We start from the raw sequence: 26,157 nt of genomic DNA, 5'->3' as shown, positions 1-26,157 counted from the left end.
TATACAAAGAGAATGTCAGGCAAGCCATTTAGATAACAATAAGCTCAGTCAAGTATACATCATTTTATACATTATGGGTTATAAACTGTATAGCAACTGTCAGGGACACACAGTAAACAATAACTAGTAATAGTAGGCATAGAATGGCATGTGATGAACACAATCATGTTGTGTATGGTCTCAATGCTGATGCTCAGAACCATGGGCAATATATGAGGGGGGGGGAGGGAAGGATGAAGAAAAAAAAGGGGGGGTGGTATGAGAAGGATAGAGAGAGTAAGAGAAGAGTGGGAGGGAAAGAGAAGGAAAGGGACCAGAAAAGGTAAATCAAAAACAAAGTAAAAAAGACCATGGCACTCCAGAGAAAAAAAAGTTACTTCTAGAACAATTTAGAGGGTAAGGTCTCTAGATTCTATAAAAGCCATCCAGATTTTATCAAACCTCTTGGGGGTATTTCATCTCATATGTAAGCTTAAAACGGGGTAGAACTGCATCTACCATGGACCAGGCAGAGAGAGTTGTAGGTTTCCATTGAGTTACGATTGTTTTCCTTGCACAGAACACTGGGCCAAATCCTCAAAAATCCTGCCTAACTTATCTTTTCCCATTTAAGTTACACTGACTTAAAATTTCTACCTAAGTGCCCGATCCACAAAGCACTTACCTAGAAATTTCAGGCCGTGTAACTTAAATGTCTCCTGCGCAAGGCGGTCCTCTTCTGCAGGGGGCGATGACAATTTAAATGAGGCGCGCTCCCGCGCCGGCCGTACTGCGCATGCTCGTGACGTCATTTTCCCGACGGGCAGCGCGCGAAATTATGTTACGCCGGGCTTTGTGGATTGCGACGGGACAATAAAGTTGCGTCGGGTAAAAAAAAAGTTACGCGCCGGGAAAAAAAAATCAAAATTTTAAAAAAATCAAAATTTAAAAAAAATCGCGGCGATCGAAAAAAAGGTCTGTTTTTACAAGGTGTTACTAGTTTACACTTTGTAAAAGCAGAACTAATTTTACGTACGCAAACGTAAACTTACGCAGAAAACACAAAGCTGAAAAGCTTTGTGGATCTCCGTAAGTCCTCATTTGCATACGCTAGCCGGCATTTCGACATGAAATGCCCCCAGCGGCGGATGCGGTACTGCATCCTAAGATCCGACAGTGTAAGTCTCTTACAGATGTCGGATCTTCTGCCTATCTTTGGAAAACTGCTTCTGAGGATCAGTTCCAAAGATAGGCACAGGGATACGCAGGCTGAACAGCAGTTCCGCCTGCGTATCCCTTTTGAGGATTTGGCCCACTGTATAGAATAAGAACAACGAGTTGTGGCAACATTATCGGTAATACCAAATAGGATTGATTGGTGCATAGCAACTGTTAAGCCACTGATTGCTTTAAAGATTAATTGCACTTTTGTTGAGAAAAAAACATTCCCCTCTGGAGTGTACAGAACGCCTCCAGGTTGCTATTTTACAGTTAATTACAGCAGTGCAGATTGAAAAATTGTCAATTACAACACAACTTGTGTAGCAATTGTATACAGTGTGTTATAGTATTTTTTGTATTCGTTATTTTTTACCCCTCAAATGCAGACTTATGCTGCGTACACACGACCGTTTTTTTTTTTAATGTCATTAAAAAAAAAATCGTGTGTGGGCTCCAGAGCATTTTTCATGATGTGAAAAATGGGCATTAAAAATTTAGAACATGCTCTATTTTTTCGTGTAGTTTTTCACGTTGTCGTTTTTCACGTCGTGAAAAACGGTCTTGTGTAGGCTTTATTGACGTGAAAAAAACGTGCATGCTCAGAAGTAAGTTATGAGACGGGAGCGCTCGTTCTGTTAAAACTAGCATTTGTAATGGAGATAGCACATTCATCACGCTGTAACAGACTGAAAAGCACGAAGACTGAAAAACGTGAATCGTCTCTCACCAAATTTTTACTAACACGAAATCAGCAAAAGCAGCCCAAAGGGTGGCGCCATCCGAATGGAACTTCCCCTTTATAGTGCCGTCGTACGTCACCGCGCTTTGCTAGAGCATTTTTTTTCACAATCGTGTGTAGGCAAGGCAGGCTTGACAAGAATCGGGTTGAAAAAAAAGTTTTTTATAGACCATTAAAAATGGTCGTGTGTACGCGGCATAATGCCCTGTACACACGATCACTTTTTGTGATGAAAAAAAATGATGTTGCCAACACACCATCGTTTTTGAAAAATTATGAACAAAGTGACAGTACTCTAAAGGGGAAGTTCTATTCCCCTTGAGGCTGCTTTTAGCTGGTTACTTGTTAGTAAAAGACGATTCTTGCTTTTTTGTCTGTTACAGCGTGATGAATGTGCTTACTCCATTATGAATGGTAGTTTTACCTCCCATCTCCTAACTTGCTTCTGGGCATGTGCGGGTTTAAAACGTTGTTTTTTCCCACACACGATCATTTTTTATGACACAAAAAATGACATTTTAAAAAATGACATAAAAAATTTAAGCATGTTCGAATTTTTTTTGGTCGTTTTTTAGAAGACAAAAAAATGATGTTTTGCCCACACACGATCATTTTAAATGACATTTTTAAAAATGTAATTTTATTTCATCACAAAAAGTGATTGTGTGTACAGGGCATTACTCTTAATATCAGCAACCGCTACCTTTCCAAATTGTTAAACATAAGCACAGAACCAAACTGTGTCTATAAAATGACCGACTTACTGATGGCATTTAGGACAGTGGTCTTCAGTATAGCCGATAATCTGTGGGGGGCATAATATTCCCCATGTAGGAATTTAAGCTGAATAAATCTTTCTCTAGCTGAAATCACATGGGGGGAGGTACTGCTGTACCCCTTCTTCTCAATCTTCGTCTGTCAAACTCAGGATATCTTTCTTCCACATAAAATAACTGAGTAACCTGGGAGGTGCCATTACTCGTAATCCTAAGGTACAATGAGGAAAGTATTTTATCTATACCAAGTGAAAAGCCAGGGTGACAGCTCCAGGAAATTGAGCTTTAACAGCATGCTGAAGCTGTAAGAACCTAAAGAGCATCCACTCCAGGTAGGTAGCTGGAAATTAGGTCCCACTTCATCAAAAGAGAGGAGACATTGTTCGAGAATATCTGCTGCAGAGTTTTAATACGAAATCTTGTTGTGGTAGGGAGGGATTAGCCCACAGAGGGGTGTGGGGAGAGATAGTTTGTGGTTTACCTGTTGTCACAACAGTACAGTAGTTTTCATAGAGGTCCCACCAAGACACTGTGTATGGGAAGAATGCAACAACAATTCCAGGGGTTCAAGGGCCCAGTTAGAGAGGGCATCCCTGCCTCATACCTTGGTGGAGTGGGAAGGGTGTGAACAGTATGTCATTAGTTCAAACTCTGGCAGTGGCAGTAGAAAAGAGGAAATGCTCCCAGGAAATGAAATTAAGTCCACACTCAAATTTGAGCAAAACCATCCATAAGTATTTGCATTCCTCCAAGTCAAAAGCCTTCTCAACATCAAAAAAAGCCACAACCAATGGAGTCCTAGCGCCACTAGAATGAGCAATATTGGTATATTTTAATAAAAACAATATTAAAAACACTCCAAGATCATAGAGTCCACGATAATTTTGTAGCAGTGCTTCAATCTAACCACAGTTTGACAGACTTCCGTATAAAGTTCATACAGGAAACCACAGTGGTGCAGAGGAGGACGACTGTGATTGGCAATGTGATCGATCTTAAATCACCACGTGAGGGGGGTTTCCCTTTTTGGGGATGCACTCACCAAAATTTCGAATCAGATGCGCCTTAAATCACCCTGGTCATCCACCGGAAACTGCACTTTTCTTCCAAATTCAATTGCTTAATACAAGGGTCCTTTAATTCCAACGGACATGACTTGCCCAGGACACAGAGCACTGACTGTGCATCTCAAGTGATCCTAGATTACCTGACAGGGAGAGGTGCAAAACCTGGAGAAGATCAGAGGTCTGCACAGATTATTATCCTCGTCTCTTCCTGTCATATATAGCGAGTTTGATCCCTGTGGATCAGGAAGAGAATGACTTTGTTAAAGTGGAAGGCTAACACTTTCGTAAGTACCTTTGCATCTACATTTAAAAGCGAAATGGGCCTGTAGGAAGAGGAATGTTCTGGATCCTTACCAGGTTTCATGACTATGGAGGCATCTAGGGCAGAAGTTAGAACCTCATGTAGCTTACGCTCCAGGAGTTCCCCATAAGTTTTAAAGAACTCAGCAGGCAATGCCTCATCCCCAGGAGATTTCCCAGCCTGGAAAAAGCTTATAACCCTTGAATCTCTTTCAGGGTGAGAGGAGTTTCAAGCAGTTGGAGGGAATGTGTCAATAAAACAGGTAACTTAATACAGTCTAGAAAAGAGCTCAGTCTTTCAGGGCCATGATTGGATCTAGAGGAATACAGTTATGTGTAGTGGGTAGCAAAATGAGAATTGATGGCCACTGATTCTGTTTACAACCTCCCTGATATTTGCTGTGTGCGCCAAGGTAGTTTGTTCTTTAGATAGCCATGCCAGCAGCCTACCTGTCCTCTCTCCCTGCTTAAAGATCCACTGGAATTGGTATAGCATTTTCTTTTTGACAGCAGTTACTCATAGGAGCATCACCTCAAGGTAAGCCACTTGCATATTCCTAAATACCCCCACATCTCCATTATCAGAATAGCAAGCTTCCAACTTATTAGCCCTGGCTTCAGGTAAGATAGATTTGTATACACAAAACAAAACAGAGGGCATTATCCTCAACAATAATCTTTAATATTTAACTGTAGGAATTATACTCGCAGATTGACAAATGCATTACAGCTTTGCATAAAAAACAACAACAGCTTCAGGTCCACGATAAAACATATGGCATACCGGATCAAATTCCAGAAGATCAGCAGTCTGATGTGTTTCTTTGACTTGCCTCTTCCTTGGGCTCTGAGGAAGAGGCAAGTCCTCAAAACAAGTGTCAGCCTGCTAAACTTCAGGAATTTGATCAGTTATGCCATATGTTGTATCGTGGACCTGAAACTGGTGAGGTTTTTTTATGCAAAGCTGTGATGCTTTTGTCAATTTGTGAGTACAATTCTTACCCTTCTTTTAAATATTAGGATTATTTTTGAGGATACATACAAGGAATATATGGCATGATAACATTGGCCCGCCCAAGGCTTTTTGAGACTGATTATCCTATTCCCTGTTACAGTAGGTGTGTTTCGTGCAAAATGTAGATATGGGGTTGATAGGGCCAAAGCCCAGAAATCTCCCCAGTAGAATCAGTAAACTCAAATTTATAAATATAGCTAGGAGGGAACACATTTCCAAGAACAATTCACCCAATGAAATCCGTCAGCTGGAGGAAGCACGAAGCTGTCGGGACCCACTAGCTAACTCAGTACTAGTAAACACTATTCCCACAGAAAGTTCATGGATCCATGTGAACATCTATCTTGACTAGTGTTTCAAACAAAATAAGGAATCCACAGGGCTCCTAGGCAGTTATAAACAAAGTTAACAGTAGAAAGTATAGAGTAGTTTCCCCATCCTGTAAAAGCAAGTGGACAAGGTCAAAGGTTTTTGGGTATCCACCGCAAAGTCCAGAAAAATCATAAGTTTAACAGCCTCATAGCATACTGTATCCAACTTATGGACTTAACACAGGACCACATCTCAATCACAAAAGTTTTGCAATCGCAGAATAAATGTATGTAGTTCTGTCCTAGGAGGTCCATGATTTGATGGCATTCTGTGGGCATTCTCCACTGAGAAAAAGAAAGAAAATGAGGCCTGTGGGAATATAGTTTGGAGCAGGCGCTCTGTAAATCATTATGCTCCAGCTCTTCTGTTCCCTCTGCCAACCCCAGAATCTTGAGGTTATTATGTTAATTGCAGTTTTCTGCATCCTTAGCTCTGGATTTCAAGGATTTTATCTTGGTTTGTAGTGTATGGAGGAGAGTAGAGTGGAATCCCTTATAAGGTACTCAGTGCTTGGTACTAAAATGGCGGATCTTATCTTGCGCAAGAGTCCAATTTGCAGGGTATCAATTTTGTTATTAAAAGTTAAGGGTTAGTTTGCTAGTTTTCTAAAGAGGCAGATATGTATCCTCTGTCTGTGTTGCCATATTAGCAGCACATGTGGGGTGCTTTCCCGTCGCTCCAGAGTTGATTGTTCTCTTTGGTGCCAAGGCTCAGATTGCTGTCTGCTCCTCATTATCGTCAGCAGGCACTAAAATGAGACTAAGACCCGGGTCAATGGGGAGATAAGGCAGGGATTCAGGATGAAAGTTCTCCTCGTGGCAGCAGAGCTCCTCTATTAGACATCAATCCCAGTTGCCATCTTAGTCACGCCCCCCATAATCTGCATTTTATTTTTTATTTTGAAGATATTTTAAAGCATATGTGTCAAACACAAGGCCCGCAGGCCCGATCCAGCCCTCCAGGCAATTTCATGTGGCCCTCGCACTTCTTCTGCAGCTAAGCCCCCCACTTCTTCCTGAAATTGAGTTTGATACCCCTATCTTAGGTGTCCTTTTATGAAAGTGCAGTAAAATACCGTTCTCAGGCATTCTCAGAGGAGATTGCTCTCCTCCGAGTGCCTGTTTATGAAGCTCTGTAGACAGGTTCTCATGTTGAGATGAGAAGCGATCTACAAATGGCTGGAAACTCCTGAGAACTGTTTCTCTCACTATAATCTTGCATAATGTAACGGGATTACAGTGTGAGGAAGTGAAAAATACAAAAGTTGAACACGAATCAGCACACATTATACACCACATATTGATAAAATAATAAAGTTACATTCCCACCAAACAATATACATTAACCTAATTATTAAAAAAAATGTTTTTATTAATATTTAAAGCTCATACATGTGCCTATTTAAATGTGAATGGTGTATAGTAAATGAATGTAATCCAGCTATACACCATTCATATAAATGAAAAATACATATATATATATATATATATATATATGTGTGTATATATATATATATATATATATATATATATATATGTGTGTGTGTATATATATATATATACTGTAAGGGGTTTGCTCGGTAGCGGGGTGTGTGACCCCCTGGATGGGTTCACTACACGCTGACATTGAATTTATACAGAAAGGCAGTCGAAGACGGTTGAAAACAAAGATTCTGGTTTATTCATCCATCTCGCTGGAAACAAGTGCAAGCGTCCAAACAGCATAAACAAAATCAAACATAAAATAAACCCTGGCCACTTGGGGCGTCTACCTTCACCACACAGGAACCTATCTATGGAGTCTAGCACAGCCTACTGCTGGGTAGACACTGCTGATCATAAAGCAGAAAACAAAAGTATTTTTGATTTTTATCACACAGAAAAATCAATAGCACCTCACCTCTTCAGAAGTATTTCTGTCCACTGCTCTCTTTCACTCAGAAAGCCTCAGGATGCAGCAATCAGTAGTAAACCTCTGGATTACTTATAGAGGCCTTCAATTGAATAATTCTGAACAGCTGAAGTTTTCCAACACCCTTAAATCGTCCTGGCTACTTCTGCAGCCGACACCTAATAATAATTGGTGTATTGTCTAAACAAGGCAGAAATGTAGCTCCCGTCTGTGACAAAACCCACAAATTTACCTGACTTCCTGTCACATACCCGTCCCCTCTTGTTTCAATCCCAGGGTTGGGACACAGGTTGCCAGGCAGGCATGCACTCGGGACAAACCATCGGCATTCCCCATTTTCGTACCGGGGCGATGCGTTACCACAAAACTAAATTCCTGGAGGGCCAGGAACCACCTATTTATTCTCCTATTGGTCTCTTTGTTCTGTGCCATCCACTTCAATGGGGCATGATCCGTCACCAGTTCAAACTGTCTACCCACGAGGTAGTACCGAAGAGAATCCAAAGCCCATTTCACCGCCAAGCACTCTTTCTCAATGGTGGCATAATTCTCCTCATGGACCTTCAACTTTCGGCTGAGGTACATAACAGGGTGTTCCTCCCCCTTGATAATCTGAGACAGTACAGCTCCTAACCCCACATTTGACGCATCTGTCTGAACCACAAAGTCCCCGTGAAAAATCAGGTGAATTTAAAACTGGTTGACTACATAAGGCCTGTTTTAAAGCCTGACAAGCTGTTTCTGCTTCGGGAGTCCATTTGGTCATTACAGACTCCTTCCCTTTGGTCAAATTGGTCAGGGGAGCAGCCTGTGAGGCAAAATGGGGGATAAAACGACGATAATAGCCCGCGATCCCCAAAAATACACGAACCTGTTTCTTGTTGGTGGGACGTGGTCAATCCTGAATAGCCTCAACTTTGTTTATTTGGGGCTTGATTAGACCTCTTCCAATGGTATACCCCAGATACTTCGCCTCTTCTAGCCCAAGGGTAAATTTTTTTGGATTGGCTGTAAACCCGGCTTTTCAGATGGAATCCAACACAGCCTGAACTTTTGGTAAGTGTGAGTCCCAATCCTCACTGTGGATGACAACGTCATCGAGGTATGCAGCAGCATAGGCTCGATGAGGCCGAAGGGTCTTATCCGTGGTGCGTTGAAATGTGGCGGGAGCATTCTGTAACCCAAAAGGCATTCTCCGATATTGGAAAGATCCGTCTGGAGTTACAAATGCTGTTTTTTCCCTGGCCGACTCCGAGAGAGGAATTTGCCAATAACCCTTGGTCAGGTCTAACATCGTCATGTACCGTGCAGTGCCTAGGCGTTCAATCAGTTAATCTATGCGGGGCATAGGATACGTGTCAAACTTAGTGATTTTATTCAGGTGGCGAAAGTCATTACAAAACTGCCAACTTCCATCTGGTTTGGGCACTAAGACAATGGGACAATGGGACACTAAGACCAATCACTATTTGACTCTTCTATCACCCCCAGCTCAAGCATTTTTTTTTACTTCCTGGCGAATTGCCTCTCGCAGGGCTTCTGGAATTCTAAAAGGCTTCAACTTGTCCTTATCCCCTGGTGTGGTGATAATGTCATGTTCAACTCCGGAGACCCAACCTGGCAGGTCTGAAAACTTCTCCTTATTACGGAGCACAAATTCTTTAACCTCCTGTAGCTGAGTTTTGGATAGAGTCTCCGCTATGCCAACTTCAGGAACAGCCAGGTTAAATGGAGCAGAAAATTGGGTAGTCTTAGCGACCAAGGACTCTCTATCCTTCCATGGTTTCAGCACGTTCACGTGATAGAGCTGCTCAGGTTTTCGTCTTCCCGGTTGGCTAATTTTATAATTCAGCACTCCTATTTTCTCCAACAGTTCATATGGACCCTGCCATTTGGCTAGGAATTTACTTTCGACCATGGGGACCAGCACCAACACCCTATCACCAGGTGCAAAGGAACGGACCTGGGCCCCACGATTGTAAATCCTTTGTTGAGCCAATTGGGCTTTGGCTAAATGTTCCTTCACAATCGGCATCACTTGGGCAATTCTATCTTGCATTTGGGCCACATGTTCAATCACACTTTGATGAGGGGAACTCTCACTCTCCCATGTTTCCCTGGCAATGTCCAGTAGGCCCCGGGGTGCCTCCCATACAGTAGCTCAAACGGAGAGAACCCTGTGGACGATTGGGGAACCTCTCTTATGGCAAACATCAGATAAGGGAGCAGATAATCCCAATTCTTTCCGTCTTTATCCACCACCTTCCTCAACATTTGTTTTAAGGTTTTATTAAACCTTTCCACTAACCCGTCTGTTTGAGGGTGATATACTGATGTACGTAATTGGGTCACTTTCAGGAGTTTACAAAGTTCTTTGGTCACCCTAGACATAAACGGGGTGCCCTGGTCAGTTAGGACTTCCTTAGGAAGACCCACACGGCTGAAAACCTGAAATAACTCTTTGGCAATGGTTTTAGCAGAGGTGTTTCTGAGAGGAATCGCTTCTGGATAACGGGTGGCATAGTCCATTATTACCAAGATGTGCTGGTGCCCTCTAGTGGACTTCAGTAAGGGGCCAACCAAGTCCATGATGATCCTCTCGAAAGGGACCTCGATAATGGGCAGGGGTACCAACGGACTGTGGAAATGTGGCATGGGTGCAGTAATCTGACACACTGGACAGGCAGAGCAGTACAATTCCACTTCCTTAGTGATTCCAGGCCAATAAAACCTCTGGGTGATCCTCTCCCGGGTTTTTTCTGCTCCCACATGTCCCCCAAGAATGTGCCCATGGGCCAGTTCCAAAACCATCTTGCGGTATGGTTTAGGCACTACCAGTTGCTCAATGGTGTCCTCTATCCTCTGTGACACTCGATATTACAGGTCCCTTTCAATAATGAAGTAAGGGAGGGCAACCCTCTTGTCAGGGTGAACTAACTCCCCATCTATCTTCATTACGTTCTCCCGGGCTCTTAGCAATGTGGGGTCCCTCAATTGCTCAGTGATAAAATTTTCTCTGTGCACCTCAAGGTCATCAAACCCTATCGGCCGCTGTTCCTCTTCTGAGGTAGCAGGCTCCTCCCTATGGACTGGTGTTTCCCCTGCTAAGACTGAGACTGGAAACTCAGGAGAATCCTCACAGTTAGAGGTTTCTGGAGTAGATGGTTCAGACTCAGAAGAATCACCTACTGGGGAATCTGGGCAGTCCCAGAGTCACCAGAATTTGGGGAAATCCCTTGGACAGGAAGAGCAGTACAATTCCACTTCCTTAGTGATTCCAGGCCAATAAAACCTCTGGGTGATCCTCTCCCGGGTTTTTTCTGCTCCCACATGTCCCCCAAGAATGTGCCCATGGGCCAGTTCCAAAACCATCTTGCGGTATGGTTTAGGCACTACCAGTTGCTCAATGGTGTCCTCTATCCTCTGTGACACTCGATATTACAGGTCCCTTTCAATAATGAAGTAAGGGAGGGCAACCCTCTTGTCAGGGTGAACTAACTCCCCATCTATCTTCATTACGTTCTCCCGGGCTCTTAGCAATGTGGGGTCCCTCAATTGCTCAGTGATAACATTTTCTCTGTGCACCTCAAGGTCATCAAACCCTATCGGCCGCTGTTCCTCTTCTGAGGTAGCAGGCTCCTCCCTATGGACTGGTGTTTCCCCTGCTAAGACTGAGAATGGAAACTCAGGAGAATCCTCACAGTTAGAGGTTTCTGGAGTAGATGGTTCAGACTCAGAAGAATCACCTACTGGGGAATCTGGGCAGTCCCAGAGTCACCAGAATTTGGGGAAATCCCTTCCCACAATGGCATCATGTGGCAGTTTGGGAACTAAACCCAGGGAGGTTTCAAAGGAAACCGTAGTCACCGGATATTCTCGAGTGTCCCCATGTACACAAACTACAGCCATTTTCCGAGGATGTAAGGTTTTTCCCACCACTAGATCACTTTTCACAGGCCAGGCTACCTGAAACCAACAATACTACAACATCTTTACCATCTAAGCCCTTTATCAATAAAGGTTTCTCATTTCCCTTTACTGCAGTGCATGTGGTTACAAAAAGGGACTGTCGTCTCTCTGTCAGAAAGTCACACTGCATGGGTTCATCACCCGCTGGGCAAATCGGGATCGCCGCTGATCTCACTTTCATAAAAGGACATCTTAGAGCTTAGACATCCTTTCAGTAAGACAGAAAAAATACTCAACATAAGATTAGCACTGCTTTACTAATAACTGAAAAGCTAAAAAAGAACACTGAGTCTCCTAGATTGGCTTAAAAGAGTTATCCTCTACAAGGTGTGTCAGTTACAATATTTTTGATACAAGACAGATATCAAATTTAAAATGATGAACATAAGAATTATTATAAAATATTAGTTCCTTACTATCAGTCCTGGTGGTCCAGGGTCTCCCTTGTCACCTTTAGGACCCCCCTCCCCTGAATCGCCTGCTACTCCAGGATCTCCCTAAATAGCAAATTAAAAAAAGTCCTTGTTAAATTAAGTCAAACATTTAGTCAAGAACGGGATATAACAAAACACTTACCTTTTCTCCTTTGGCAAGCAGGTTCTTGTCGATTGATGTAATCTGCAAAATCAAAATAAAATGTTGCCAAAAATACCTACCATTTTAAAACAGCTTAAAAAAGAAAAAAAAAGAAAGCAAGCTAAATGCTTACTGAACTTCCTGGGGGTCCTGGTTGGCCCTGAAAAAGATAAGTTAAAGTAACTTTAACACTTTAAATACAGATTATTTCAACAACAAATAGTTTTAAAACTGATTCTTAAACTAACATATTGTTTTTTTTTAATAATTAAAGAGCAACTCTATACTATAAGTGAAAGAAAAAGCCAGCGATACTATTAAAATTTATCTAAAGCTCAAACTTTTTTTGTTTGGATACAGCAGGATAAAACAATTGTCAGGATGCTATTGCTGTCTGTGTTTTTTTGTGGGGATTGCTTCTCACTTCTTATCCAGAAATGCATCAGGAAATGACAAGATTTTTATCTGAGACAGTTGCCACCATAATAGGTTACCTTATTGGAAGATTAGCCTTCTGTTCATGTTCCAATGATAACTGCACAGTTTTTATATTTCCTATCACTTTCTGTTGTGGTGACAGTGGTCACAAAATGAATTAACCTAACTCTGTGAAAGATTCTATTCACAAATACTGTATGTGAATTAGGTGCATATCATATCCGTTTAGCATGACATGTGAACCAAACTGGCTTTCTACGGAGCGGTTCACATATCTGCGGTGCAGCGGCAGTGCAAAGTTTTAAAGTACACATAACATTTACCTGCCGCAGAGAAAAATCATTTATCCATTTTGCCTGACAAGAAAATTGTGCAAATATCATGAATAAATGGTCAGAAATGCAAACCATTTGGCAAGTAAATTGGTTCCCATAATTCCTATACAGTATTTCATCTGTGTATTTATCTTTTTTGCCCGGAGTATAGATTTAATAAGATTATGTGTTCACACTCATTGCTTGTCACTAGGGGAAAATACATCAGACATTGGTGAAGGAAGATGTCCATATGTAAGTGAGTAGTCTTGTTTCTAGAAAAAAAGAATAACCTGAAATTTAGGTCTGCCATTGTGGATTTTTTTTAGCTGCTGTTATGCTGATCCTGAATCACTTACACAGAAGAAGTATGTATATCTGAATCAGCAGACAGAAATCCTCTTTTATAGAATCGCTTTAGGTCACTGACTCAAGGCATTAAGGTAAGGGGTGCAGCATTACAGCAAAGGTATCTAGAATTTACAGGCAATGACAGCTTCTTTTTTTTCTCATAAGGAGCTTTCTTTTAAAACTTCTATAATGTAGTGATACTGACAGATGGTGTCTTACTATATTTTATGACTTACAGAATCTCCTTTATTTCCTTTTTTACCATCGATGCCCTATTGTAAAAAGACAGATTGAACAACAATTAAAGGAGTTCAGAGAAATTCCAAAATTCATTATTTACTGTATGGTAAATTTATCTTTGTATTTTCTTTTTGAAAAGGTTTCTGTCTCCCTTTGCCCCAAAAACAGATTCCAGCTCATCTAAAGAAATCACCAATAAATGTTTAGGTCAGTGGTGCCCCAGTTGGTTGTGTTTGGTGCATCTCATTGGGGGGCCTGTAGGGAGCATCTTTATACAATTGCCAAACCACCTTGGGTAGCACCTGAGACACACACAGACTGTTAAAATCCGCAAGTTGTCATAAATAGTTCAGCTCAGCTATGCTGTAAAGAAGCTTCACAATTAACCACTTAAGACCGGGACCAATATGCAGGTTAAGGACCTTGCCCCTTTTACTGACAATTGCGCAGTCGTGAAACATGGCTCCTGAACAAAATTGCCGTCCTTTTCCCACAAATAGAGCTTTATTTTGGTGGTATTTGATAACCTCTGCGGTTTTTATTTTTTGTGCTATAAACAAAAATAGAGCGACAATTTTGAAAAAAAAATCTATATTTTTTACTTTTTGCTATAATAAATATCCCCAAATGTATAGTGTTTACGAAATAGGGGATAGTTTTATGGCATTTTTATTAATAATAATAATTTTTTACTAGTAATGGCGGCGATCAGCGATTTTTTTCATGACTGTGACATTATGGCGGACACATCGGACACTTTTGACACATTTTTGGGACCATTGTCATTTTCACAGTGAAAAGTGCTCTAAAAATGCACTATTACTGTGAAAACAACAATGGCATTGAAGGGGTTAACCACTAGGGGGCGCTAAGGGGTTAAGTGTGCCCTAAGCGAGTGATTCTTACTGTAGGGGGGCGTGGCTGTAGGCGAGGCATCACTGATCGTCTGTGTGGCAGACGATCAGTGTCACTGCCACACAGAAGAAGGGGAAGGTGTGTTTACACACACCTCTCCACGTGACCGATCGTGGGACACCGGCGACGATCGGATCCGTGGGTCCCGCAGGCGCGGTCACGGAGCTTCGGACTGGGTCACGAGCACGCCGGCGTGCTCGTGACCCCATGGCTGGGCTCTTAAAGGCAACGTACAGGTACGTGCCTGTGCCCAGCCAATGCCCTTCTGCCAACGTATATCGGCGTGAAGGGGTCCTTAAGTGGTTAAGTGAACAGATTATTTATTACCGAATGCTCATTACCATAGGTGAACATTGAGACACAAAACTGATTGGTAAACAACGAGCCTCATTTAAAAACTTCTTCCAAAATAAAAAAACCTTTTAAGACAATAATGAACTCAGAAAACTTTTATGGTATGTATGAGTATCTGAGCTGGTGCATATTACTTGAAAATGCATCTCTATATTTATTTTTATTTCCTCTTTTATCCTAATTAAAAGTTTGTATGCAAATCTAATCAATAACTGATTCTGATGTATATTATCCTATATATGATATCTGCTGCAGCTTATTTATATTGATTGACATGTGTCATTTGCACAGTATTTATTTTTGGTTTAGTTATGTATGCAAATTTACCAGCAAACTAATGGTGATTAATAGTGTAAATTACTATATTATTTGATTAAAAACCCTCTATCCCCGTAATGTTAATATATAAAAATACATATGTGTAAACTATATATATATATATATATATATATATATATATATATATATATATATATATATATATATATATATATATACACACATACATATATACACACAAACACACTCTGTGTATATATATATACTTTTCATATATAAATATATTATTTCTACTATGTACGACTCAATCAAGTCACATACAATAATATGAAAAGAACAAAAAAACTTACATCTCTGCCTGAAAGTCCCATGTCTCCTTTTTGTCCTGAATCACCAATACGGCCAGGCAGTCCTGTTGTACCCTAGAAGAATGTTTTCAAATGCAAGACAAAGTAGGCCAAATTACCAGCTTCTAACAGCTTCCATTATTTTAGATTTAACTGGTATACAGAATACCTTTTCTGTTTGAGATTTATATCTATTTGTGGATCACTGTCATGCTTATTTATATTCAGATCATGGCAAAGTGCAAAGACAGAGAACAAAATATACTAGGCTATTGTAACTAATTATAAATCTTTTTTTTTTTAGATGACTGAAAGATGAATTTAGACATTGCCTGACATAGGTCACAGCAATTGAGTGGTTGTCTCAGAAAATAAAAAACTATATTTTATTGGGCTTACTCTATAAGTTAAAGATCAATATGCAAAGTGATGTAATTTATAGTTACAAAATGTAATCTCCCACAATCAGACTCAATTAACTTGAAATATGATTTGTTGTCACAAGTTGCTGCACTCTACACATTGTCATTGCTGCTTGCACTGTTTTAATAGAAAAAAACACACTGTACATGTGTTAATCCTAAAGAACAACTCAGACTATGAAGGCAATAAACTGAATTTAATTTTCAAATAAACATGCCAGGTGTTTTTATACCTCTTCATATTGAAAGCTCACTTCAATTGTTAGTAAAATGCTACAGGTTTTAAAATTCTGCAAAACTTGATTAGTTTAGAACATGCAAATGGAAAAAAAAGTTACCCGTTGTCCTTTTTCTCCAACCTCTCCCTTCATTCCAGGTTCACCCTATGCCAATAAACATATCCACATGTGAAGAAGATTTTAGATGTATACATTTCAATCTAATATGCTATATGTTTTACGTGTTAAAAAATGTAACACGTTTGCAAAGTTGTTCCCTCTTATTTGTATGCTCATATCTGAGAAAAGGATGTGTATATTTTCTCTCTAGTGCCTCTGGATGATGCACTCCAAAGTGAGAATCTGCCAATCTGTATATTACATACCTTTATGTATGGCAATTTTTTTTCAGCGGGAATGTGGGGGAACACAGTTCTGGCACCTCCAGTACTGAATGTACTGTATATAATGGCAAGGGGTGTCGGGATGTTCTGGAGGGTCTATTGATGTTGTTCAAGGTCTATTATTACTGGGGTGGTATTTTTATTAAGGGGGTCCATTGATGCTGGGAGAAATCTATTGTTGTTTGGGTGGGTCTATTGCTACTGGCTGCAGGGAATCTATTTTACCGCTTTTCTTGTTATTATCACATTCCATACAAATTACTTAGCCCCACAAAATGATATTTGGCTCTGTATTCTCTATAAGGGGTGGTACTGAGAGGTGCGTGGAATTAGGAAATGGTGCTCAGAGATGGGTAGGGGGTGGAGAAGTATTGACTCTGAAAGGGGGAGTTCCTGCACCTATTCTCTGAGAAAAAAAGCCCTGCCTTTATGTAACCAAAAAAATGAATCAAAACAAAATCTACTTCCATGTATCTATAAAAATAACTAATAGTGTGTATTTACTGAAAATGCTCCTTACTTATATGGTTGGTTCACATTTTCCGAAAAAATGAAAAGGTGAACTAAAACCAAATACCCTCCCTGAAGTTTTAGTATTTAGTACAGTGAAAAACTGCAATATATGTGCATCTGAAAGTATCAACCGCTAGTGATTAGTGCTATTCATGAAACATATTAGATAAAGTATTGCACTGTAGATAATTACCATCTCTCCTGGATCTCCTTTTATGCCTTGCTCACCCTAAAAACAAGAAAAACCTTACTTCTCTCTGCCTTTAATATTACAATTGAAAATAGTTTAAGAACATTTTTTTTTTTTAAGTACACTGTTCGTGGTAAGAACACCCACTAGTTGACGACTATTCACAGTGTATGGCATACATTAAAAGAAGAACGTACTGAAAATATGAAGTCTGCTTGGCTAACCACTTCTGAAAATGCTAGCTACCAGGTTGCCATAGTGACTTAAGGGGTTCTGTATTTTCTGAGTCACTGATCGGGAAAGAGTAGATCTGAATTTTACATGTTGCACGCTTGTTCTGTGTCAGTAACCTAGAAAATATCATAACCATGGACAGCCTAGTAATTAGCATTTTCTGAAGAAGGTCATCAAGGGCATTTTTGTCACAATTTTGGAAAATGCAGGATAGAAAATGTACAGTATGTATTTTTTTATGTATTTTGTACACAAATTTGTAAATCATAAGATATTTCTAGCAAACAGCATAGGCATACTTGGAATTAAACCTCAATACACATTGTGCTACTCCTCCCAAGTATGGGAATACCACAGGTTTAAGACTTGTTCACAGCCTAGACACACAGAGGGGCCTAAAATTTAATGAGCAGCATCAGGCTTTCTATGGGCATAACATTTACATCTAACTTCCTGACTACCTATCAATTTTTTGGAAGCTCTGAAGCACCAGGGCAGTGAAATCACCCACAAAATTACCACATTTTGGAAAGTCAACATCACAAGGTATTTTTTAAGATGCATGGTAAAACGTGTTAAGGTCTTACATTTTTGCCCCAAATTTTTGGAAAATGGGGAATGAAAATTAAAATGTATTCTTTTTTACACAAAGTTGTCAATTAATAAGATATATCTAACACACAACAATGGCATACGTAGAATTATATCTAGAAATACATTCTGCGACTTCTGTATGTAAATATCACATTTGTGAGACTTTTTCACTGTTTGGACTGAATATGTACTGGACATTGTTACTTGTGTATCACACAAATCAAGCAATTGCATCAAAACCAATGTACTGTAATGCTCGCCTCCGTACAAGTGGTCAGGGAATATAGCTTAGTGTAGTTTCTCCTACAGCAGTCCCAATTCCTATAAGCCTATCCACTAGTACGTGGCTGTCCCAGGAATGCCATGTTCACTGGCCAGGACATACAGAAGGCTAACGAAAAAAAGAACATAAGAGTTATTGTGGTTGCAGGGGTGCAGTTATCCACAGGTGATGACTGCAACTGGTGCCTTGCAGGAAGGAAGTCAGTCGCATGTGCAGATGGGTCAGTTCAGGTGACAGGCAGAGAAAGCAGGCAAATGATTGAACCATGCAGCAGGCAGACACATGGTCAATAAACAGGCCAGTGTCAGTATAGGTGGCAAGCAGAGGCAACACTGCACTGGTGTGACGCTAATCAGTAACACTGTTGCTGGCTGCACTGGTCTGGGGCAGCGGGAAATGTGTATCTGTGATCTGGAACACTGTGGCTGGCTTAAACTGGTGACACTGGGATTGGTATGGTGACATTCAGGGTCACCGTTGCTAGCTACCCTGGTCTGGTTACGCTTCAACTGTTGTGGCAGTAATAAGCAAAACTGTTGATGGCAACAACTGGTCTGATGAAATTGGTGATCAGGAAAACTGTTGCTGATTGCAATCAGGAACACCGACATTAAAGGGGGTTGTAAACCCTCTGGGTTGCATTGCATTAAGGTAAAACACCTTTTGTGCTGCAGCACCCAATACCCCCCCAGCCCGATGCCCCCTTTTTCTTACCTAAGCCGATCGTTTCAGCAACGGGGACGAGCACAGCAACTCCAGCCACTGTCTCGGGTCCTCATTGGATAGATTGATAGCAGCAGGAGCCATTGACTCCCACTGCTGTCAATCAAATCCAGTGACATGGGAGCCAGGGCCTGGCGTCCTGCTGTCTGGGTCAAAACACATGTGTGAGATACATTTATATAACCCAGAAAATGGCTGCCATAGTCTCATGTGATTGGCTAAACAGGAGGGAGGAGACTGTCCTCTTGCAAGTAAAAACTCAGCTCTGTTAACCAGAAATTAGGTCCTTGATGACACCTTGTGGGAGGGCGAAACACGTTGACGTAATTTCTGGTTTCAAGTTCAAACAACGTTACTTCCGGTTGGAAGTCACGCTGGATGCAGCGTTTTCTGTTGTCTATCCTTGCAATATCCATGTGCGATTTATTCTTCTAGTTTGTAAGTTCCCATTCTATTTTACGCTATAAAGTCCTGCCAAACTGTACTTCGCTATTGGCCTTCTTCTTTCATTTTTGGTATAACGATCCACATATGACCATCATTATTGTGAATTGCCATTCCTGGCCAGCATTCTAGCCTGAATGACCCCTAGACTGAAAAGCTAGGGGTCCGTTCCTTTCGGTGAGTGGAGACACAGGAGGGGTGTGTGGCACACCTCAAAGTTTGGAGCACAACTGCATTTTTTTGATTGGAGCACATTTTTCACCATGTATATAGATGTTTTTGTTATGCATTTATTTTTTCATGCATCAATTAGATTTTTTTACAACATTGTGAACGCTGTAATTATATATATGTTTTATCCATCCAAATGTATAGCACTTTATGTACAGTAGCTGCAATTGTTAGTATGACTAATTTGTATTCACTTCTAGCGCAAATATATATATATATATATATATATATATATATATATTTATATTTATTTATATATTCCTTTCACTATTTAGTTAAAAGTCTTGGTTATTTTCCTTTACTTGGCACACATCACATATGTTTACATTCTGTGAAAAAAATTATATTCTTTCTGGTATTTTCTACAAGATCAGAATGCAGTTATTCATGGTAAATAAAGAATACACTTCATTATAGTCAATGTTACATTAGGAGATTGCTTAGAATCAGTGGCAGCTGATGGTATATTTTTTTTGGGGGGGCAGCAAAAATGCACCCGCAGCCACCCCCCATCAGTCCCGGACTTACCCCATCTAGGTCGAAGGTAAAACTCCTCCAGGTGGGGGGGGGGGCCTTTCCCTGCATCTCCTTCTCCTCTAAATCACGGTGGCTTCCACTTTGCATCTCACCTCCTCCTCCTAGGCGGCTAATGGTTTTAAGGGGTCTGCCTCCAGGTGGAGGTAGTAGTGGTTCTTTACAGTAGTGGTCCTTTGCTGCTTCAAGGAGATCTTCTTTTCCAGCACCACCAGTCCATACTCTGCAGCCTGGATCTTCTCCTGGGTTGTCTTGCTCATCTCCTTGGTCAGCATCTCAATCTCAGCCTTATAATCCTCCACATTCTGCGGTATCTCCTCAGCAGTCATTGTCACTTGTGCTGGGAGTGAGACTGGAGGGACATATGGGTGGGGGGGAAAGACACAGAGGAAGGGGGATGAGCAGGGATGAGCTGGGAGGCTACTGGATGTGTACCAGCGGAGGATCACACACAGCTCTGCAGCATCATGGCATGTAGAAACAGCAGGCCCGCTCTTCCAAACTCCTGGGCCCCCTCCACCTGCTCTGGGTGCACCATGCTTCCTTCCGCCTGGACCACTCTATGCTATTTTGCTTATTTATAGAGGGGAGACTGAGGAGGAGGCAGTGCCATCCCTACACGACCACGTCACTGCAGTGTGAACTTTTTACCCACTCATCCCCCACCCTCTGCTCACAGGTAATGCAGTCTGCCAGCAGCGGGAACCGACTACATTGGACTGGGCAGGGCACATGTCAGGGCATGGGGGAAGTTGTAGTGACAGCTGGTGGGGCATCGCTCAGGCTCCCCCTGCATCTCCTTCCTCGGAATCACTTGTCCGTGCGTCTCATCCCTCCACCTCCTAGGCCAATGGGATTGCTTCTCCTTTCAGTATGACAAATCAGTATGACAATAGCTGATATTCATTAGTTTTTGTCACACAACTGGGTGGGCTCAGGGTGCAGTGCACTGAGCCCCAAGCCCACACTTTTTTGAATCCTTGCTTTCAGCGCTCCACATGTAGATTAGGGGGCCGAGTGCATGGATAGAGGGGCGATGCCCCTGCGCCCCTTATGGTCGGGCTGCCACTGCTTAGAATACCTTCCCACTGTGGGAATTTGAGCTATGTTTCTCGATTCCCCAATAGATTATTAAATGTCTGGATTTTTTATTAGTGCACATGAATTGACTGTCCTTCCAGGACTCTACCATTTCTACTTACATCTTTACCTCTTATTCCAGGCAAGGTCAAACTTGTTCCAGGCTCACCCTTTTGTCCCCTGTCACCATCTTCTCCCTATACAAAATGTTGAAAGTATTTACTATTTCAGTGTTCATTTTGCATCATGTGAAGTTTCTGCATCTGGCTCATACACTAGTAGAATTTTACTCAAAAATTGTAAGGATTTGTGTTCAAATTTCTAATCGTTAGTGGAGCCAAATTGATGTTTAATTTTAACCACAGTAATAAGAATATTTGAGGGAGCAGGATGGAAAATCAGTCATCAATAAAAACTTTCAAATTTAGCAATATGATGATCACTTAATAGTTGTATATGATCATGATGTAAATACAGTATACCGTAATTACAAATATTGTTGTTTACTTACTGGAGAAATAGAAGCTGTTCACTAAAAAAAGTGAATGTGCAAATGTACTGTATGTTTATTTTACAATTAAATGTTATTTGAAAAGGTGAGTCAGAGTTCACTTTGATTACCCAGTAAAGAGCTTACAAAAATCTTGTTTAATTGCCCTTGTATATGATTAAGTATTCAAAGTGAACACAGCTTAACCCTATTTACCAACATTCTCTCTGCAAAGAAATCAGTCTTTACATCTTTAGTAAATCATCCCCATTGTATTGCATCTGGAATAGATGTATGATATTTGGTTGTGTAGAAGATTTATCAAGAGCATTAATATTTATGAGACTTTGCAAATCCCAGAAACCACCCTTCTAGTTGCCCTTAAGTGTTAGCATACATTTTTAGAGATGTACAGGTTAAAGGGGTTGTAAAGGTACGTTTTTTCCCCCCTAAAAAGCTTCCTTTACCTTAGTGCAGTGTCGTGCTCGCCCCCGGAGGGGGAGGGGGAGAGCAGGAGAGTCAGGACGCCCACTAACACACAGCTCCTTTATCTATCTGCAACGTAGAGAGCGTCCTGACTCTCCTGCTCACACTCTCCCCCCCGTAGCTATACGTCGGTTCTCACGCAGGCCACAAGGGACGCTCGCCCCCGACTCCCATGCGTGTGCCCGGCGGGCGTGATCGCCGTCGGGCACATGCGATCGCTCGTTACAGAGCGAGGACCGGGAGCTGTGTGTGTAAACACACAGCTCCCGATCCTGTCAGGGAGAGAAATGCTGATCTTCTGTTCATACAATGTATGAACAGAAGATCTGTCATTTCCCCATGTCAGTCCACCCCCCCTACAGTTAGAACACACCCAGGGAACATACTTAACCCCTCCCCCGCCCCCTAGTGTTAACCCCTTCACTGCCAGTGGCATTTTTATAGTAATCCAATGCATCTTTATAGCACTGATCGCTATAAAAATGCCAATGGTCCCAAAAATGTGTCAAAAGTGTCTGCCATAATGTCGCAGTACCGGAAAAAAATCGCTGATCGCCGCCATTACTAGTAAAAAAAAAAAATATTAATAAAAATGCCATAAAAATACCCCCTATTTTGTAAACGCTATAACTTTTGCGCAAACCAATCAATAAACGCTTATTGCGATTTTTTTTTTACGAAAAATATGTAGAAGAATACGTATCGGCCTAAACTGAGGAAAAAATATGTTTTTTTATATATTTTTGGGGGGATATTTATTATAGCAAAAAGTAAAAAATATTTTTTTTTTCAAAATTGTCGCTCTATTTTTGTTTATAGCGCAAAAACTAAAACCTGCAGAGGTGATCAAATACCACCAAAAGAAAGCTCTATTTGTGGGGAAAAAAGGACGCCAATTTTGTTTGGGAGCCACGTCGCACGACCGCGCAATTGTCAGTTAAAGCGACACAGAGCGGAATCGCAAAATGTGCTCTGACCAGCAATATGGTCCGGGGGTTAAGTGGTTAAAAGCAAAATCGAAGGATGAGGTAAGTGAAGGAGGACTGCACTAAGGTAAAGGAAGCTATTTAGGGGATTTTTTTTTTTTACCTTTACAACCCCTTTAAATAAATATATACAGTATATAGTTAGCAAACATTAAATAAATGTAAAAACTTACTTTTGGGCCTGGTTTTCCAGATAATCCAATGTTTCCCTTTAAAATAAAATCATTAAAATAGATGTGTTTTGAGTACTCATTTTTGTATATATATATATATATATTGAAGTTAAAAAGAGGAATCTTTTATAGTAAACATTTTGTATATTGGAAAAATCAATAAAGAAAAAAATCATTAGGTGCATAAAATTAACGTTTTGGAGCACTATGTAGCCAAAATATAAAGACGTTTTTCATGATCTTATGCTGGCCATTCACCATACGAAAAATCGGTCAAAATACAGTCATTTGGCCAGTTTGTTCGTTTTTAGGCCAGTTAATGGGCACAAAATTGAAAATCGTTGTATGGCCAGCATTAGATTAACTCTGTATTTTCCAGATTCATAGTCTAGACCCCAAAATGTATTACACTTATTTGTGTCTGCATATGTGAGGGTTTCTTATAAAGGTGCCAAAAATGGTGCAGTCAGTTCTTTTTACACGTTGCTTTTACCCTCCTTGGGTAAAAAATGACGTTATTGACCCTTTTTTAATTGATCTTTAGAGATAAAATATACAGTATACACCCATGCAACGAATTCAGCTCTGCCCCACTCTTATCAGCCAAAAGCTGCTGCTTTACTCGTTCTGGTGCCTCTATCATTTTTGTGATATTATCAGGAGGCAAGCTGTCTCGTTTGGGTCCTAGCTGCTGTCCTCCTGATGATGCTGCACTGTGCATGTGTAGTGGGATTAAAAACTATCCAAAAGCCTCTTGGGATCCGTGACATGGGCATCACAGGAGGCTCCGGTTAGGCAGGATGTTATTCCTACCTAGGACAGAATAGAAGCGGTGGCAGTGCTCCACTAAAAAAATAAAAAAATCCTCCCTATAAAAAAAAATGTTGTGTGCAATTTGTTGAAAGGGGGAGGAGAAGTCAGATTAGCGGAACACATAAATGTGAGAAATGTGCCACTTTAAAATAGTAGTAAATAGGTAGTGTGTGGATCTGGTTGGCTCTCTTCATTTTTACTTAAAAATGTATTCAATTTAATGTATCTCCCAAAGCAATCAGGGTTTAGTGAGCTTGGCTTTCGTTGGGTGCCACAGTATACCATAGGAACACTACTAGTTTTCAGTGCCAATTGTGCAACCTAAGGAAAGCTGATTAACAATGCAACAGTACTGGAAAATGGATGATCAGCAAGACTTTCAACATCAGCACAGGGGTACGCATTTCTAGACATGTGCAATTTGTTTAGTTCCAAGTGTGTTTGTTTTTTATGAATTTGTATATTCGAAAAATCATAATTCAAAATTCAAAAATCCTGAATTTTGGAGATTCGTAAATCCGAAAATAAGAACAAAAATTCGAAAACCCGAAAATTTGAAAATCTGAAATAATAGGTTAACTATTACTAACTAGTAAATTATAGGTATTAGAATTTTCTTTCAAATTTGGCTGTTAGAGAACCTAACGAATTAGAATTTATCTGAAGTTACGAATTATCCAAAATAACGAATGGCGTATCTAAACAAATGGAACGTAACAAATGAATAATAATAAATAACAGTAATAATAATAACTTGTTATTATTATTTTTATTATTATTATTAATTCATTCCGTTGGATAGGGCATTCGTTATTTTGGATAATTCGTAATTTCAGATAAATTCATATTCGTTACGTTCTCTAACAGCCAAATTTGACAGGAAATTCCAATACCTATAATTTAATAGTTAGTAATAATTAGTTAGTTAGTTTGTTATTATTTCAAATTTTCGTTCTTTCGAATATACTTTCTTATTTTCGTATTTTTGTATTTTCGAATTTATGAATTTACGAATTTTCGAATTTCCAAATATCCGAATTTCAGAATTTCTGGATTTTCAAATTTATGAATATATGAACTTACGAATTGTAGAAATCTCTAATTTACGAATTTATGAATTTCGATCATGGTGAATGACCCAAAAAAAATAATAAAAAATTAAATAAAAAAACGAATGAGACGAAAACAAACACATTTTTTGGCAGTGCACATGTCTATACATTTCCCACATTCTCTCTGAAAATAAAACAGGAAAACAAATAACAGCACAGGATGAAAGCTATTTACCATAATCCTCAGTTTCCCTCTCTATTCATATATCTCATTATCTTCTTCCAATTACCCAGTATATCTAGCGGCCTATTAAATTACTTTTTTTTAGCTATACAGGTGCATCTCAAAAAATGTAAATATAAAAAAGTTTATTTATTTCAGTAATTCAATTCAAAAAGTGAAACTCATATTATATAGATTCATTGCACATATATTTCAAGGATTTTGTTTTTAATTTTGATGAATATGGCTTACAGCTAATGAGAACCCAAAAATCAGTATCTCATAAAATTAGAATATTGTGAAAAAGTTCAACATTGAAGACTCATGGTGTCTCACATTAATCAGCTAATTAAATCAAAGCAACTGTAAAGGTTTCCTTTAAATGGTCTCTCATTCTGGTTTAATAGGTTACACAATCATGGGGAAGACTACTGACTTGACAGTTGTTCAGAAGTCATTGACACCCTTCACAAGTAGGGTAAGTCACAAAGGGTCATTGGTAAAGAAGCTGGCTGTTCACAGAGTGCTGTATCCAAGCATATTGGATACTGGCGGTATGCCCGAGTGTGGCTAGGAGGAGTAAAATTTCAGTACCATTAGCGATAACCCCGAGCCACACTCGGGATTGCATCTCAGGATCCTGGTGCAGGTTACTTACCTTGTCACCAGGATCCTGCGATGTCCCCCCGCTGTGTCTGCAGGCTGTGTCCCCCACCCGATGCCTCTGTGGGCCTGGCTAGTTCCCTGCAACGCATGGGAGCGGAGCCTGGCGGCAAATTCAAAAAGTACACAAAACATTACATATTACAGATTACATTACTGTATGAAATCATTTCACCTCCCCTTTGTCCCTAGTGCTTTGTTCAGTGCCCTGCATGCACTTTTCTATTATATATACTGT

At 40.3% G+C, this 26,157-nt stretch overlaps 1 protein-coding gene across 7 annotated transcripts in view; it reads right to left on the bottom strand.

Annotated features, from left to right (window-relative positions):
* The window catches only part of LOC120931668 (collagen alpha-1(VII) chain-like), a 495,674-nt gene that overhangs the window by 277,731 nt on the left and 191,786 nt on the right, over positions 1–26,157 (bottom strand). For 6 of the 7 annotated variants that reach the window (XM_040343324.1, XM_040343325.1, XM_040343318.1 and 3 more), the window contains exons 48-56: positions 23,169–23,204; positions 21,156–21,230; positions 16,914–16,949; positions 15,924–15,968; positions 15,167–15,238; positions 13,265–13,300; positions 12,059–12,085; positions 11,926–11,967; positions 11,766–11,846 (exon numbers count right to left, since the gene is read on the bottom strand). In XM_040343324.1, the coding sequence (XP_040199258.1) occupies positions 11,766–11,846; positions 11,926–11,967; positions 12,059–12,085; positions 13,265–13,300; positions 15,167–15,238; positions 15,924–15,968; positions 16,914–16,949; positions 21,156–21,230; positions 23,169–23,204 (450 nt within the window). The remainder of the gene's footprint in view (positions 1–11,765; positions 11,847–11,925; positions 11,968–12,058; positions 12,086–13,264; positions 13,301–15,166; positions 15,239–15,923; positions 15,969–16,913; positions 16,950–21,155; positions 21,231–23,168; positions 23,205–26,157) is intronic. The other variant, XM_040343322.1, reaches the window with a different exon arrangement.

Source organism: Rana temporaria, chromosome 3 (genome assembly GCF_905171775.1).
Source record: "Rana temporaria chromosome 3, aRanTem1.1, whole genome shotgun sequence".
NCBI lineage: Eukaryota > Metazoa > Chordata > Amphibia > Anura > Ranidae > Rana > Rana temporaria.
This window is presented reverse-complemented; position numbering and strand designations above follow the sequence as displayed.